This window comes from Petromyzon marinus, chromosome 4 (assembly GCF_048934315.1).
Source record: "Petromyzon marinus isolate PM22_M1 ecotype Great Lakes invasive population chromosome 4, UKy_Petmar_22M1.pri1.0, whole genome shotgun sequence".
Lineage (NCBI taxonomy): Eukaryota > Metazoa > Chordata > Hyperoartia > Petromyzontiformes > Petromyzontidae > Petromyzon > Petromyzon marinus.
In genome coordinates this window covers 16325213-16342813 of record NC_133670.1, presented here as the reverse complement: position 1 = coordinate 16342813, position 17601 = coordinate 16325213, and the positions used below count along the sequence as shown (strand labels likewise).

Genomic DNA, 17601 nt, shown 5'->3' with positions numbered 1-17601 from the left:
AATTTGATTGGTCCACACCCGAGACGGCTTTTCTCAGAGCCTAGTCTCCTCAATACTCTGACAGTGCGCTGTTTTTTGAGTTGTACGCCTTTTGGCGTCTTCTGGTCCAACACCAATGGAGACTAGGCTCTAAGAAAAGCTGTCTCGGGTGTGGACCAATGAAATTCAAGGACAGTGCATATCATTATCAGAGTTGTCTTTTTTGTTTGCATTTTGACTGCTTGTGTTGTGGTTATTGCAAACATGATGCCTTGAATAAAGGTGTCAGTTTTTGTGCCAGTTAAAAGGGTAAAACCTATTCCTAAAACAGTTTACATTGGAATGGGAAGTAAAAAAAACACATACTTTCAGGATGTCCCTTGACCCCTGAGCACAAACACATACATTTGCACTGTGATTGTAGGCCAATGTCACACATTGTTGTCATATACAGTAAGGGAAAAAGTATTTGATCCCCTGCTGATTTTGTACGTTTGCCCACTGACAAAGAAATGATCAGTCTATAATTTGAATGGTAGGTTTATTTGAACAGTGAGAGACAGAATAACAACAAGAAAATCCAGAAAAACGCATGTCAAAATTTTTATAAATTGATTTGCATTTTAATGAGGGAAATACGTATTAGACATCCTATCAATCAGAAAGATTTCTGGCTCCCAGGTGTCTTTTATACAGGTAACGAGCTGAGATTAGGAGCACACTCTTAAAGGGAGTGCTCCTAATCTCAGCTTGTTACCTGTATAAAGGACACCTGTCCACAGAAGCAATCAACCAATCAGATTCCAAACTCTCCACCATGGCCAAGACCAAAGAGCTCTCCAAGGATGTCAGGGACAATATTGTAGACCTACACAAGGCTGGAATGGGCTACAAGACCATTGTCAAGCAGCTTGGTGAGAAGGTGACAACAGTTGGTGCGATTATTCGCAATTGAAAGAAACACAAAATAACTGTCAATCTCCCTCGGCCTGGGGCTCCATGCAAGATCTCACCTAATGGAGTTGCAATGATCATGAGAACGGTGAGGATCCAGCCCAGAACTACACGGGAGGATCTTGTCAATGATCTCAAGGTAGCTGGGACCATAGTCACCAATAAAACAATTGGTAACACACTACGCCGTGAAGGACTGAAATCCTGCAGCGCCCGCAAGGTCCCCCTGCTCAAGAAAGCACATATACATGCCCGTCTGAAGTTTGCCAATGAACATCTGAATGATTCAGAGAACAACTGGGTGAAAGTGTTGTGGTCAGATGAGACCAAAATGGAGCTCTTTGGCATCAACTCAACTCGCCGTGTTTGGAGGAGGAGGAATGCTGCCTATGACCCCAAGAACACCATCCCCACCGTCAAACATGGAGGTGGAAACATTATGCTTTGGGGGTGTTTTTCTGCTAAGGGGACAGGACAACTTCACCGCATCAAAGGGACGATGGACGGGGCCATGTACCGTCAAATCTTGGGTGAGAACCTCCTTCCCTCAGCCAGGGAATTGAAAATGGATCGTGAATGGGTATTCCAGCATGACAATGACCCAAAACACATGGCCAAGGCAACAAAGGAGTGGCTCAAGAAGAAGCACATTAAGGTCCTGGAGTGGCCTAGCCAGTCTCCAGACCTTAATCCCATAGAAAATCTGTGGAGGGAGCTGAAGGTTCGAGTTGCCAAACGTCAGCCTCGAAACCTTAATGACTTGGAGAAGATCTGCAAAGAGGAGTGAGACAAAATCCCTTCTGAGATGTGTGCAAACCTGGTGGCCAACTACAAGAAACGTCTGACCTCTGTGATTGCCAACAAGGGTTTTGCCACCAAGTACTAAGTCATGTTTTGCAGAGGGGTCAAATACTTATTTCCCTCATTAAAATGCAAATCAATTTATAAAATTTTTGACATGCGTTTTTCTGGATTTTGTCGTTGTTATTCTGTCTCTCACTGTTCAAATAAACCTACCATTCAAATTATAGACTGATCATTTCTTTGTCAGTGGGCAAACGTACAAAATCAGCAGGGGATCAAATACTTTTTTCCCTCACTGTAAAGTGCACTGCAAACTATCACCCAGGTTTGTGTTCGTAAATCAGCGTTGGCTTAATGTTAGCAAAACACAGGCCAAACCAGTCACCATTGGTCCAATTATGTGTGCTGTTTAGATATATATAAATCCAAAAGCTGACTATATACATCCGTATATTGCATATTCTTTGGGTCTTTCGGTAAAGTCACGTGCATAGAAAAAATAACGATAAAAAAATCAAAATGAAAAGAAAGTGAATAAAAAATAATAAAAAATATCACGACGTTTCGATCGCAACACGAGCAATCGTCATCAGGAGAAAAAAAGAGGGGGAAAGCTGCTGAAGGCAGTCTGTTTTAAAGGTTTGAAATGGGTGCAGCCCAAGGGTCATAAACGAAGAGGGTGGGGCTTGTGATGTTAAAGTTGCATCTATCGTGTATAGTATTTGTGTTGCTCAAGAATATATTACAGTACTGTATACAGCAAATAATAGCACGTGTGCTGCATTGTAATTTTTGTTGGGTCAATTGCTAAACTACTACACGTGCTGAGCAGGTTGTTGAGGCACCACGGTGAAACACGTTAGCTGCAACTATAGAGTTCGATCCCGACCCTAGCGCTTGCTGTATATTTGGAGTTTGCACGTTCTTTCCGTGGGCGTGGATTTTTCTCCGGTTCCTCCGGGTTTTCTATCCACATTTAGAATCAACGCGCGTTTAAAGTAGTTGGCTGTGATACATTTCCACGTGATAAGCCACAATGTTGAGCTTTCATTTGTGGCCATGTCGCATATACACAAAAAACGCCAGTAGCTCTGTGCTTTACCTGGTAAATAAAAAGTTTCGTTTTAGTACTCTGTCGTCCCACTGAACACTGGTCACACTACAGATTATTTTAATAAATGAGAAGCTTCCATCTCTTAGCTTCTAAAATTGTAGTACTATACAACAATAGTTACTGGAATCTGCCCATATATGTGTTGAGCATTTCTCCTTTGTAAGCGTCGATTTACTCCGAATGCTCCGGATTCTTCCTACAAGCCAAGGACTCAAGAATTGAATTGGCCAACAATATAAATGCACTATCCTCCGGAATAATACAGTGAGGGAAAAAAGTATTTGATCCCCTGCTGATTTTGTACGTTTGCCCACTGACAAAGAAATGATCAGTCTATAATTTTAATGGTAGATTTATTTGAACAGTGAGAGACAGAATAACAACAAAAAATCCAGAAAAACGCATGTCAAAAATGTTATAAATTGATTTGCATTTTAATGAGGGAAATAAGTATTTGACCCCCTCTCAATCAGAAAGATTTCTGGCTCCCAGGTGTCTTTTATACAGGTAACGAGCTGAGATTAGGCGCACACTCTTAAAGGGAGTGGTTCTAATCTCAGCTTATTACCTGTATAAGACACCTGTCCACAGAAGCAATCAATCAATCAGATTATATACGAACTAATATTTACAGTTTAAACATACGGCTACATTGTTTACTGGACACCGATCACACCGAAGCATAGTTTCATAACTGACAAGTTCCCCTCTCTGCTCATGTTTGGTCACCTAATTCACGGCGGGTAGTGATCGCCAGCTTTTACCATTCGCGTGCATTGGTTGTGAGCGGCTGGATTTCTCTGGGGTGCGTGCTTTAACAAAACCCGTGTGACACACTTTATTTCCCCATTAGATTTGTTCTAATCAGTGCTTTTTAGTAAAATAGGAAATGAAAATAAAGTATTGCATCTGAATTAGCAAGATATCACACAAAACCGGGACAAATGTGTATGTACAATGAAAATAATGATCGTAGTGGATGGTGAAAATAAAAAATGATTAGTTTTCTCATAATTTGTTATTGGAAATCCAGAGACTAATAAAGGCTGATTTCAAAACAATGCATTTCAGCAAGGTATTCATAACAATGTCATAAGTTGTCTAGCAAGCAATCGCACAATCACACAATGTCATACGCGCTCGCTCTCCACATCAGGTCACGGACGTTCAAAACACAAGTTTAATATTTAAAAAAGCATAACATTGGTAATTTTCGTGTTAATTTTATACATTGCCTTCACGACCAATATTATGATTGATAATTGGTTTAAACAATTTTTATTTTACCAGGTAAGACCCACTGCTCCTACAGAGTTATTTTTCAGAAGCGACCTGGTCACAAATTATGTTGCTCAACAAAGTGGCTTATCATTTGGAAATGTACGTGGAAATAAACGCATGTTTCTGTATGTGGATAGTGTGGAAGGATAAACCGGAGGGCCCAGAGAAAAATCCACGCGACCAAACATACAAGCGTTAGGGTCAGGATCAAACCCACGACCTCCCGTGTACCATTCGAGGTAGTTAACATCTCGCCACCGCGGTACCCTTATTTTATTTTGGGTTACACGACCTAAATTCAAAGGAAACCAATAGCGAATGTTGATGCTGTTCACGAGTTACAAGCATAATGAGAAACACTTTTCAATAACCCAACAGTGGTTTGTTTGTTGGTGCTCGTGATGTTGGTTGATGGTTTAATACGAAGACAACCACGGGCCAACACTGCCCCCACGTGGTGGACACATCCCATCGACTGGACTTTGGTTTCACTTCACATCCCCCCAAGCCCTGCTCTGACACGCGTCGATTCTCAGAAACTACGGTGGAAGGTGGCGACGAGAAGGGGGTTTGGTGAGTTGTAGGCGGAGACAACATAGACAGACACAACATTGACTCCAAAGACAAAGATCCCCCGTATAGCCTCAACAGACTGTTGGGCCAAGTGCTGTTAGCGAGCACCTATTAAGACCGGCTTCGGCACACGAGGGTGTGGGTGGCCAGTACCACTCCAGGCCGTCTTTGTCTTCCGAGTGGCGATGTTTACTCCACACCGCACCAGGTTCTCATTTGAGGCCGAGTCGACCAAGGGGAGGCCCAGGACCGGTTCAAATAATCGTCACCGGTGTTGGTGGCCGTGGGGGGGCATCGAACTCGGGTCGCCTGGTTCGTATCGCAAGCACCCTACTTAGCCGATACCAACCTCCATAATACAAGGGTTTTTTGGGAGGGTTAGATCGCGTAAATATAAATGTGTCGTTAAACCCGCCACCACCCGACACAGCCGATGAGTAAGGTTTGTCACGTAAACAGAACGTGCCAATTCGTTACAAGTACAGCACACCGGTGTGTTGGAGAACAAATCTCTCCAGCACACCGGCGTTGCTGTACTATTCACAATGTAAATTGTTGTGGATCTGCCCGGGGTTTTGCATGCGCAGAAAATCTCTACAACACACCGACTTTGCTGTACTATTCACAATGTAAATTGTTGTGGATCTGCCCGGGGTTTCGCATGCGCAGCGCTGCTCCACCACCACCGCCCCACCATCCCATCGACTCCACCCACACGCGACGCACAGAGGACCTCCTCCCCCGGTGCCCTCGCCACCCGTCACGGCGGAGCCGCGCGCGCAGTGGTGGCGACACCTTCGGACGCACGGCGGAGGAGGGCACTTGGCACCGTGCTGCGGTAAGGGAGGCGCGAGCTTCTTCGACCACTTTCTTCCTCCGCTCGTGGGTACGCGCTCGGCGGTGGTTTGCGACTCGCGAAAAAAAGGGGTTCATCAGAGCCTCCGCAAAGTGGTGCGCGATATTAAAAGAAACAAACGAAAATCTCGCGGTGTTTTTTTTGTGTGTTGCGCGCTGCGTTGTTAGCAAGCAACACGTCCGGGCTACCGCTTCGATTTCTTGGCCACGGCGGCTGACACGAGCGGCAGTGAAGTATGGCCACGAATGCCCCCGTAGACGACACGGCGTACGGGGGAGGAGTGAAGACTTCATCCAGCTGCGATTGACAACTGACTTAAAAGGAAGCCAACGCGCTCGTGTTCAGTAGAATAGAATTGATCAATAGCCATTGAATACGCATAACGCATCTCGATTTAATTAGCGCGCGTGTGTGTGTGTGTATGTCAAGAAGAGGCGATCAGATGTCGCACAGAGTGAAGGGGACGCGCGTGGTTTTTGTTGTTGTAGTACCCAGAACGCGTTCCGTCAACCATACCCCGGGCCAAGGTATCTCTGGTGAGGCTTCGCTGGGGCTGTCGTGTCGACTGCTGCGTCTCGTGCCCTTGTTGAGAGTGGCCGTGATGGCAGTCGCGTGTGCCTCTCCTCCCGTCTCTACTCGTCAAGTTTCAGTATGTTTTAGTCGGATGTTGAGACGCGTGAACAACGCAGTCCTCCATACAAAATAAAAGCCACTACTGACGACGCCAAGTTACAGTACTTCCTTGTGCACGTTTCAACATTGGCGGCAGGCGGCGCTACGACTAAAAATATGAAACTTAAAAATCTCGTATGGGGCCGTCCATAAATGACGTCACGCGGTGTTGGACGATTTTTTTTTACCCCCCCCCCCCTCGTCACACGGCGTCACAAAAAGTCAGACCCCCCTCAAATGACGTCACAAAGCTCTGCCCCCCCCCCAAAACCATATTTCCAGTTTTAAAATAAAACATGCTTCAAATCGCTTTATACGAAAGTCATTGTAGTGCGTGTTTAATGTGGCGCTGCACTGATGTTGTAGGAGAAAACACGTATTAAAAAGGAGGCGTTGGAAAGCTTAAATTTAGCATAAAATTAACTTGAAAATATTCAACGTCTAACTAAAACTGCAGATGTTCCGAATATTACATTGAAATTATCTTATAATTATAAAATATTAAAAGTAATTATAACTATAAAAAAGACTTGAAACTTTTTAGTAGAACGAAGCAAATTATAACAATCATATATTCATTTCACAGAATTAAAAGCCCTGGTAGAATCATTAGAATCAAAATGTTTAATAACAATCATAAAAAAAATCTAAATGTATGCTTCTCAATTCTCCCATGGAGAAGCAAAATGCTCCTTCATGGAATAAATAAAAGGTGACCTTAGTAAATTTAAATAATCAAATAGTTAATAATGAAAATTATTCAAAATTAGTGTTATAACAATTCTATATATTTTTTAAGTTGCACATTTTGATGTGCCGTCACGTTTCTCCCCCCCCCCGTCACACATCGTCACAAATGTCTGACCCCCCCCCCCCCAAGGTGCGTGACGTCATTTATGGACGGCCCCTATTCTATGGTTATTTCCGTAAAGTCACGTAGATAGAAAAATATATATAATAAAATAAATAAATCTGTAACGATAAACAGCTTGCCTTCAGAGGCGAGCCTCCCTATTCCTGATGACGACCGCTTGTGTTGCGATCGAAACGTGATATTTTTTATCACTTTTTTTTTCTATCTCAAATATATTATTTTGAGACATGAGTGTAGGCCTATTTATGCCATCATCCATGAATGAGTGAAATGTGGAAGGAAACTGGAGTGCACAGAGAAAACCTATTACACAAGAGGACAACACTGAAGGTATCAACACAATAAACCCACAAGCTGTCTTCTTCACTCCATTGAAACAATCTGTGAACTGAACCATTGTTCAGATTATCTTGGTGATTAGAAGTCATTAAGCACACTCATTAAAAGTATTCCGATAAAAAGAGACTCGAAATTATGAAGAACAAGGCACATCAGCCTAATGTCAGCAGTACCATGCTATAAATATAAACAAGTCCCCATTCGTATGTTGACCAATACAATGTTAAGATTGCCAAAGACCTGTCATGAATTTGTAAAAGGTATAGTTGTAAAGGTATGTTATCTGTCTTGTGCATTCAGCCTATTATATTGAACACAGTTAAATATTGTACACATGGAACAGAATACGTTCATGTCATCTAAGTTGCATTAAGGTACTAACTATCGCATTTTATTATTGTGTCGTCAGCGGCGGACCTAGACTAGCTGCCAGCAACTGGTGCCCTAGGCGAACCATAGAGTCGGCGCCCCAAATCCCAAGGGCAGATCCAGGCTGAGGTTTTTGGTAAACCGGGAAACATTTTGCCCCTATTTTCCGTTTAATGTTTTAAGCGTGTATATTTTTTTTAAAAAGAGGCATTATTATTCGGTTTGTCCGTCCGTCTGTCCAACCAACAATGCATTCTCAAAAATGTTGAGAAATTATAATTCATATTCCCTCTGTACGCGCACGGGAATTGAAACGATGACATTTTCGTTCTTTTATTTGTATCTTTTTTGTTTGTATTTATTTCCTCGAATTTGGCGCCCCACTTAACTTGGCGCCCTTGGCGACTGCCTAGTTCGCGTATATGGATGGGCCGCCCCCGTGCGTGGTAATAAATTGACTCGAAATGTCCCTGTCACCCGTGTAAGATGGCGGAGTGCAAAGTGCGGGTATTGAATGTGCCCCGTCTCCACAACGTGGACTTGCTCGACAAACTCACCATCCACTTCCTGAGAAAGAGCAACGGGGGCGGGGAGCTGACAGATGTCTCCTATTGCACGGACACCCCGACTGAGGCCATCGTCACGTTTGAGGACCCTGCTGGTAACTGTTACGGTGGATCAAATCACCTGATAGTTGTTGTTAGTATTTTGAAGATTTAGATTTTAAGTGCATATGCGGTTGATGGTAGGGAAACCTTTCCTCAAACCTGATTGCTCAGTTCATTGGTTGGCCTCTAAATCTTGAATTAATCTGTTCCCAATAATCCTCGTGAACAATTTGTATACATTCAATAAGAGGCTAATGGGTCTGTAGTTCTTCAAGACAATGTTATTTTCCTTTTTGAATCGACAAATGGTTTACGTATTTAATGTCAGTGTAAACGTTTAGTTAAGAATTGGGCCCACAATGATGTCTACAGAAATACCATCAGGTTTTGGAACTTTTCCTTGCTTGATTCTGTGAAGGGCAGAGTTTAATTATTCGCGTGTGATTGGAACATCCTTCCCTTAATCTGATAAAAGTTTTTATTTCTGCGATAAATTTGTTTTGCTATGATAAATTCTTCCACTCATTTTAAGTCTATATCATGCATTATGTTTGCATCTATTTCCATAAGGGCTACACATTTTTTTAAAATTGCCAATTACAAACCTATTTTCTATTGTGATGCTACCATTGCTTGCTATGACATCTTCAGTCATGTGTTCTATTCTCAAATTAATGGTTTTATAGAGTTCTGTGTCATCGATCTTTCCTTTAGCATCTGTCCCATTTTATAACTAACCTTTTTAACAGCATGCCTTTTGCTATTTCAGGCACTGTTCTGTTTATTGTCGAACCTTTCACCTCGCTGTCAATGCAATATATATTACTCTTCTAGCTCAAGTAATGAAAATGTGTTCAAATACCATTGTTCCTTGCCTCTGTCGACTATAAAATTGGATAAAGAAAACATGTTACAAATAATAACAAACTTGTTATAAAAAATGGAACAGTTAAAATGAGTTTACAGGAAGAAAGTACCATGACCATTTTACTGTACGGTACTGTAAGTTGGATTCGAGAAAGAAATTCGTGAACATAAGTGGAGAAAGCCTTAATCATCCCATATTTGCTGACGACGTAGTCACGGTAACGTCCGATGGGAATGAACTACGGTTCAAAATGTTTTGAAAAACTATTTTCAAGACAGCTGCAAAGTTGGGCTCGACATAAATGAGTAAAGAAAAAATCACGGGCAACAGGTTGGGTAATCAAATTTAAGATACAGTATCTATAAAAGGAACACAACTGGAAAACACATCAGGTATTGCAAGCAGAGCAGGATTCAAAAATGCTAATTGTGTGCTTCAAACAATATACATTTGAATCACAATTCTAAAAATATGGATTTAAGAAATGGAGCAAAATTTTTTGGGTTGATCTCAAATATTTGTTTTTTTCAGTTGCAAAAAGGGTTTTGCAGATAAAACATCATGTGCTGAATATCAAAGGGGACTCGCATTCTCTGCAAGTCGTGCCTCTAGAGGAGCAAGATTCTGGAGAGGTATGAATCAATAGCAATTACTGGCCTTTCACTTAAAAGTACAATATCATAAAATGGATAATAATGTACCATATTCCAAAGTATATCTAATAATATGTACTTTTTTCTGTTCATTTCATTAGGTTTTAGAAAAGGTGATCATGGTTATAAACTTGTTCAGAATTCCAACCCAGCAACAGGACGGCTTCCTGGAAAGTCTCAAAAGATTTCCAGTCACTGTGTCACTTAATCAGAGTCAGAGGCAATGCACTGTAGAGGGACCCTTTTCCCTCATGGAGGAAATCCACACTCACATCAATACATTTGTTTCTACTGTAGAATTTAGAAATGAGAATAAAAATGTCTCCCACAAGAATGATGAATCCTCCGAAATAAAAAATGAAGCGCAAACAGAGATTGATGCAGAAGTGAAGACAAAAAGCGGTTCAGAAAACGTTAGCAAGGATCTGGTTGATTTTGGTGAAATTGGTAAGAATAAGGAAGACACGATTGAAATGTTAGTGGAATCAGATGTGTTTATTTTCTTGACTACCTTCTGTAAGATGACCTATGATAACATCTTGGCTAAACATAATGTGGAAGTGATCATCAATGATATAGGTTTAGGTGATCTCACAGTGTTGAATGTAAAATCCAAAGTCGGCCTTCCATGTACCATACAGCAAATAAAAAATGCATCGGAGGAATTGGCTGAATTGTTTGCTGATCTGCAGAGCAGATTACGAAAAGACACCGTTCGTATTAATTCCGCATTTGCAAAGGATTTTGAGAAAGTAAGCGGTTTGCTTCGGGTCATAAAGGAGCGCTTTCAAACTGTGCATATTGCATTCAGAGAGGATGAATGTGAAGTGGATTTTATTGGAACACCAAGTGATATTTTTTACGCTTCATTGTTGTTATGTGAAGTCGTAAAAAATAGTGGGACAGATCTTCCTAATCGAGAGCCAGAACAGGGTTCTAACAATAACACTGACCATCCTCCAGCTGAATCCATCAGGCCAAGTTACCTGACAGAAGGCAGTGTTAATACAATTGTGGTAACAAGGGAAGAGACGACAAACGTAGATGCTAAGTCTGATTGGTCAACCTTCAGTGAATTGTCTCGAGAAGAGCATGAATGCCTCATTCAAGTTGATAGTGACGTGTGGAGGTATATCTCTCACTTATACAGCAGCGCAATTAGTTTTGTTTGTGAGAAATATAAAGCAAGCATTAAGACAAGAGATGTAAAAAACAACAAAACAATGGTAACCTTGACGTCTGGAAATAGGGGTATATTGAGTGCAAAAGAAGAACTGACAGCAATAATGTCTCAATGTAAACATCTGCACAAAGAAATATTTAGATACGATAATTGTAATATATCTCCTATGAGCGATGAGACTAAATTGATGTTAAAGTCGTTGGAAGACAAACATCAGCGTGTGTCGATTTCAGAGGATGTGAATGGAATTACACTACTGGGGCGAGAAGTAGATTGTCTGTCCGTCATCCAAGAGCTGAAAGCACTCTCTGGTAAAAAGCAAGAGAAAATGTTGAAGGGAAATGAAGTTCAGAGTGTGGAAAGTAATCTTCAAGACCCTGTCACGTATTGCCAAGGCTGGAGTATCACAGTCGATGACGGCCAAGACAATTCGACTCCCGGCATTGCTGATGCACAGCCGTTGCCAGGCCCTTCTGAACTTGATACATGCTCGGCATATTCAGAAGTAGGTTTAAAAGATGCTAAAAGTGCAAAAGATGTGCAACTTTCTCTTCAAGATGACCAAGATCTGAAATCTGCAACAGATGAATCGAAAATAAAGCCGCACCCAAAAACTGATAGTGCACAGTCTTCTTTAGGCTCTCCTGAATTGCACATAGATGCAAATCCACAAGTAAATGTAGAATACAATGTCCAGGTTCCTGCTGTGAATGTGCAAGATGTTAATGTCATAAATGAAGAAAATAAAACTGCATCTCCCAATGTTTCTGGAAGGGGGCAGTCTCAAGACCTCTCAGAAATACACAGGCACAAAGAGTCTGGACATCCAGAAAACTCCTCAACACGAGACACGCCCTCTGAAGCTGAAAATCCTGAGCCATCTGAAGATTCATACCCCATATCTGAACATGTAAGAATGGAAACCATTATTTGGAAGTACATTCAAAAGTTTCTGCTCAATCGCATTGAGGAGTCTGTCAACAAGCGAAACGTGGACATTAAAGTGGTAAAAGAGGTCCCTATAATTGAACTGACCATCTCTGGCACGGCTCACGAAAACGTTCGTGCTGTAACAAACATCCTGAATGAGACGGTGCAAGAGTGCAAGAAAATGCATCGCGAAAATATTTCTGGAAATGTACTGGAACTTACTCAGGATGAGAAAACTCTACGGTACTTCGTTGATGCCGTCAACATGACCGGCTTGAAAGTGGTGCTTCACAAGCTGCCAGAGTCCATTATTGTATTTGGAGAGAAAGGGCAATGTCTGGACACTGCAGAAAAGATAAAAACCATTTCCGAAAAGTTCACCAGCAGCAGTGGAGAGGTCACCGGAAATGATAGCAAAGACCTCAAAGGAAAAACGCAACTGGAGGAGTGCTGCAGTGAGGCCACGCCCAACTTGAGTGCAGACACCACAGATCGCGAACCGCCAGTGCCTGATCAGCAGCAGTGAATGCGTTCACTCCGGTGACTTACAAATGAAACAATGTTGCTCAAGTTGTTTTTCCACACCAGTGTATTATTCACACACGGAAAATTGTAAAAGTGGATGTCATGCAGTGTGCATATATAATAGTCCATCTTAAGAGTGAAATGCATGTTTAATGTACCGGTACTTAAAATGCTGGACTATTAATGGATGTAATTGGTGTTGGCTAAAACCTGTTCACGAATACAGTGAAATGTCAAATTGTTGTTTTCTTGGGTTTTGTTAAAGGATTACTCCGTGGTTGGTTGCTTTACAGTCAGGGAAGCCATCACATTTAAACCCAGGAAATTGTTTCCACAATAGGCTGAGGATGTCCACTGGGAGATGCACTGATGAACTAAGCTCATGTGCAAGTGTTAGGTGGAGTATTCCAATGCAGACTCGTGAGAGATGGTAGCCAACAGCTTGGGGAGACTTTCATTCACCAGTGGGATTGACCATCGCTCATCATAAAATAACAATTGCAGTACTTAAAAAGGACAACAGAAGCTTTCCATGACACAAACTCTGCGATAACAATATCAGTTGTTAGACATTTTATAACTCTAGATTATTTTTTTAAGTGTTTTATTAAATACATTTGCATGGGCTTACTGTGCTTAGAGGATGTTGTGTCATGGGGCTTGCTGCAGGCATACGCAGATACAATTTTAGCTCAATGTCAGTACTGTCCCAAAATAACGCAGGGATAGTTTCCATGCTCACCACATCTCCTACCACTCTTTGCCGTAAGTTTTATTCCAGCTACAGTCTTAAACACTTCTTTTATGGAGCACAGATTTCATGAGGTGCCCTGCACAGTAATACATGATATATACTCTCAAAATTAGTGGTTACTTTATAAAATAATACGTGTGATAGGTCAATGGACAAGCTGCAACATTAATTTTACATATAGGATTAACAAATGTATATACATAAACTCTACATTTTAACAATTTGTCATTTGATAAAGAGCTGGCCAAACGTCTCAATGCAGGAGGGTCCTGCATTGGGATGTTGTTGGTCTTTTTCCCCAAATGTATTCCAAGTTGAGCTCATCGTATCAAGTCATGATCTGCAAAAAAACTTGATTCAGAAATCTCACAGAGCAGTGCACCCTTTGTGTTCGAGAACAACTCACAGAAATACATTTAAGATACAATGTTCATTTTGTTATTCTCGGAGATATAATTTAGCCACATCAAGTGAAAAAAAACTAATGTAATTAGAATGTGGGTTTTGTTTGGCGGAGCCATTAGTGACTTTGCCGAGACTCATCAACTCGCCTCACTTGAAAATCCAGTTTTAAACGTGAGCAGCTGCCCATATTCAATCACAGGATTGACTATCACAATGGTGCCAGCTGCGAGCTCTAACCTGAGTCACCTGGCAACCACCCTCCAAAAAAAGGTTCCAAGAATCGTGGGGCTTTCCTAGACGAATACGAAAAAACATTGAAATACCATTTGTTTACTATTATTGTATGTGTGTGGGTCTTGGTCTTGTGGCATTCTGACCGCCAAATTTGGAGAATGTGACACACCTTAAAAGACCATTGGTGTTGTGAAAAGGGTCATTTTTAGGTAATACAAATTATCTTAATTCAGTAAAATTATATTGGTAACAATGTACACAAGTAATATAAAGCAAGTTATGTTTTTGTTGTTGGATTGTTTCCTTATAACTAGTTCATTGCAGAGTATTTAAAAATGCATGTTTTGGCTCTTGTTTAATATAATAAATACTCAACCACATTTTGTCTGCAGTCTTGCTGTTTAAATCTGCTTCTCACAATGGCATGTACAAAACGCAGAATACCTATGCAGCGTTTACCCGAATTAGCTTGTACAGATCTTTCAGAATTAGAAACAGCCACTTTGCAGTGTGCAACTGATGTTTTTTTCATCGTGCTCAAAAGGAAAATGTCATCTCGTGTGAAAATGTAAACACTGAAATTGTTAGGCACCAGATGGCGCTGTTGTACTGCATGGACCAATCATTACATGGACCAATGGAGGTCTCACGATGTAGCTGCTCAGCCCCGAGCTCTCAACGTCCTGGTAGTGGCATTGTCTTTGTGCTGTTCGCCTTTTGGCGTCCTCTGGTCTAACACCATTTGAGACTAGGCTCTAAAGGAAGCTGTTTGTGTGGACCAATCGGTTTCAAAGACAATCCATCATATACTACCAGAGCATGTTTTGTTTGCATGTTCACCACAAGTATAATGTGGTTAATGCAGACATGATTCCTTGCAAAATGTTTCAGTTTGGTGTTTTAAGTTTAACACGTAGGCTTTCGCGACCAATATTATTCATTTTAACATATTCACACCTATTTTGTTGTCAGAAAGGATAACACCTATTCTTATATGCATGGACCAAGACTGCAAATAATAAATCAGCGTTTCTTGTGTTTTTTTATAACACTACATGTAAGTACACTGCAACTGAATTAAGTATCGTATGTTAAACTTATGTTTTATATATCCTATTCATGTTTAACACAATAATTTACAGCTATCTGTCACTGCTGAAAGCAGGCCTCCACACACCGTGTCGAACAACGGGGTTGTTTAACCATAATTTACATCTGGTCAGTGCAGGGGTACCCAAGACCAAATCAGATGGCGCGTTCCACTGATGTGAACCATAACCAGGAATCGACCTGATAACAAGTTTCATACTGCAATGGCGCTAACCACTGCGCCACCGCTCCAGCCCTCGATTCAAACACAGTCACCATAAACAAGGGAGCCGTAAAGCAAATCACAAAACACCCATTGTCTTGGAAAACTTTGGAAAATCTTGCATTGTTTTCCAGCAATCCCAATGTGTTGTTGATTCACGTTTGAGAAATTACACATCATATGCAGTATGTACACAGATATAAATGTCCACTCTATGACACAATAACTGCAGAGTTTTGAGAACTAAAAAGACGTCTTACCGTACTGCACGACATAACAAAAATCACTTGACAGTGTATTTCTCACGGGCTTGCACCTGGTGTGCTCGGCGATATACCTTGCTTTTTTTTTCATCATTACACCTTCAGAATCCACGGGTAATCCCATGGTGAGCTCACCCTATCATTATAGGCAGCATAGCAGAGAGCAAGAGTTCAACTATTGCAAGCATGAAGACAAGTGCCTTGGCTCACTTCCTGCACAGGTGCAAGTAGGCCTTGACTTATTATTGTGGCCTATTGTCTCTCAAGGGACTGGACTGGATTCCACAGCAACATATCTTCAAATTAGCGCATCTTTAACAGCAATCTTCTTATCATTTGCTATATATATTAAACTACGGCACAGCATATTACAACCTCACGATAAATGTGCCATTATACTTACTTACAGGCATGGACGTGCTTGGGTACCTGCTTACAAACTCAAAATCATGCCGTTTCATTTAAAAATTCCCTCATGTTTATTGAAGTATTACACAAAAATGCATCCCGTAGTTTTTAACACTTTATTGCATTTTTCTTTGTGATGGTTCTGAGTCTGTGCCTGCTGCATTTTTGGTGTCATTAGGCTCTGAAGAAAGAACAAAGTGAATAGAAGCAGCTTTAGCCTGGTTGTGTAAAAAAGTGCACGTTATATCATGTTACTACATAAACACTAACTATATATCATTGGTTCTTTCGGTAAAGTCACGTAGAAGGGAAACAAAATAATAAAAATATAAAACAATAAAAGTAGGCCTTGACTTATTATTGTATTGTTTCCCTTCTACGTGACTTTACCGAAAGAACCAAGAATATGAATCCCTGCAGTCACGAAAGCTTTAAATCAAAAACTAACATAGTAGGTTAACGAACGGCTCATGTTCATTGGAGCTTTAATATTTATCGTTCATACTCTTATTAAAACACTTTATATAGTTATTACTGCAGATATGAATGTCCTTAAGAACAGTATATGGTAAAAAAGGTAATGGTGGAACCCTGCAATTATTTGCTCCCCACCACTGCTGGAGGAAGGGCCTCGACTAGAGACAGCTCTATATAAGCTCGCTTTTGACTATATTTGGGCCTACTCTTTCATGCTGGCCAAACGTCTTGAAGGAGGTGGGAATAACTCACCCTTTACCCTGCCACACACAATCTGCCGAAAGACAATCGGTGGTGTACACGTGTAGTGGCCTTATTGACGACAGAGACTTATTCTTTGGAGGCAACACGTATTTATTACAGACAACTTCACTGTACAGTGGCGAATCTGATACTTGAAGAGGAAAACGGCTTCTTCACGCGTACTCTACAGAGGGGAACGTTTCCCGAGCCTCAGCCCACGCTAGCCCCCTGGTTCCCTCTATCCTGGTCCTCTCTCAGGAGGCTGTCTGACCTGGCCCAGCTTCGGCGCAGGTCCCGATCACCAGCCACACGAGTCCGGCCCTCAGAAGGACATCGGCCCTCGCGGCTCTGGTGTCGCACCCTGGCTTGCCTTGCCCGGCCCTCAGAAGGACAGCGGGTCAAAAGAGTTCCAGGGTCTGGCTAGTCGATCTTCTTTCTTCACTGGCTCTTCGTCTTGCTCGAGTCGAACTGCCTCTCAGCTCCCCTGGTCCCACCTTTTATACTGCCCCTCACTGAGGGGTGGGGCTGGGAGGGATCACAGCGTCCCCCACAGCCCCCCAGGGTGGTGGCCGTAGCGGACGTGGTTGTGGCCACCGCCCTACAACCGCGTGTCACCCTGCCGTAACACCTCTACACGTGTAAATGCTAGGTGAACAGAGGTCGTGGGATAATAAAAAAAAATCCCCATCGTTTCAACCGCTGCCTCGTGCAATAACTTCATCTAATATGCCGTCACTATTTATATTATCATTGCTTGTTCCTGCTGCTATAAATGTATCCAAAAGTAGATTATATATACATTAATTGATAAAATATTTTGTATATGTTCAGCAATATCAAGAGGTTGCACTTATTGGAGTAAATGTTATCGTAAATTATTTAAAATAGTAAATGGATCTTAAGTTGAATTGAGTACATTTATG

At 41.6% G+C, this 17601-nt stretch overlaps 2 protein-coding genes across 4 annotated transcripts in view; both read left to right on the top strand.

The window, feature by feature from the left end:
- Positions 1-7644, top strand: part of LOC116938598 (prostaglandin E synthase 3-like) — a 175319-nt gene extending 167675 nt beyond the window's left edge. The window contains exon 6 of the mRNA XM_076058622.1: positions 7582-7644. Within this exon, the coding sequence (XP_075914737.1) occupies positions 7582-7629 (48 nt within the window). The 3' untranslated portion in view covers positions 7630-7644. The remainder of the gene's footprint in view (positions 1-7581) is intronic.
- Positions 5214-14355, top strand: LOC116938606 (uncharacterized). Of its 3 annotated transcripts, XM_032945942.2 has the most exons (5): positions 5214-5543; positions 6050-6097; positions 8302-8476; positions 9823-9923; positions 10046-14355. In XM_032945942.2, the coding sequence occupies exons 1-5, from the start codon at positions 5367-5369 to the stop codon at positions 12581-12583; spliced, it is 3039 nt and encodes a 1012-aa protein (XP_032801833.2). In that variant the 5' UTR covers positions 5214-5366; the 3' UTR covers positions 12584-14355. The 3 variants fall into 3 exon arrangements, with proteins under 3 accessions (XP_032801833.2, XP_032801835.2, XP_075914638.1); XM_032945944.2 differs by lacking the exon at positions 6050-6097 and having other exon boundaries at positions 5217-5543; XM_076058523.1 differs by lacking the exons at positions 5214-5543; positions 9823-9923 and adding an exon at positions 7333-7437 and having other exon boundaries at positions 5618-6097.
- The last annotated feature ends 3246 nt before the right edge of the window (positions 14356-17601 follow it).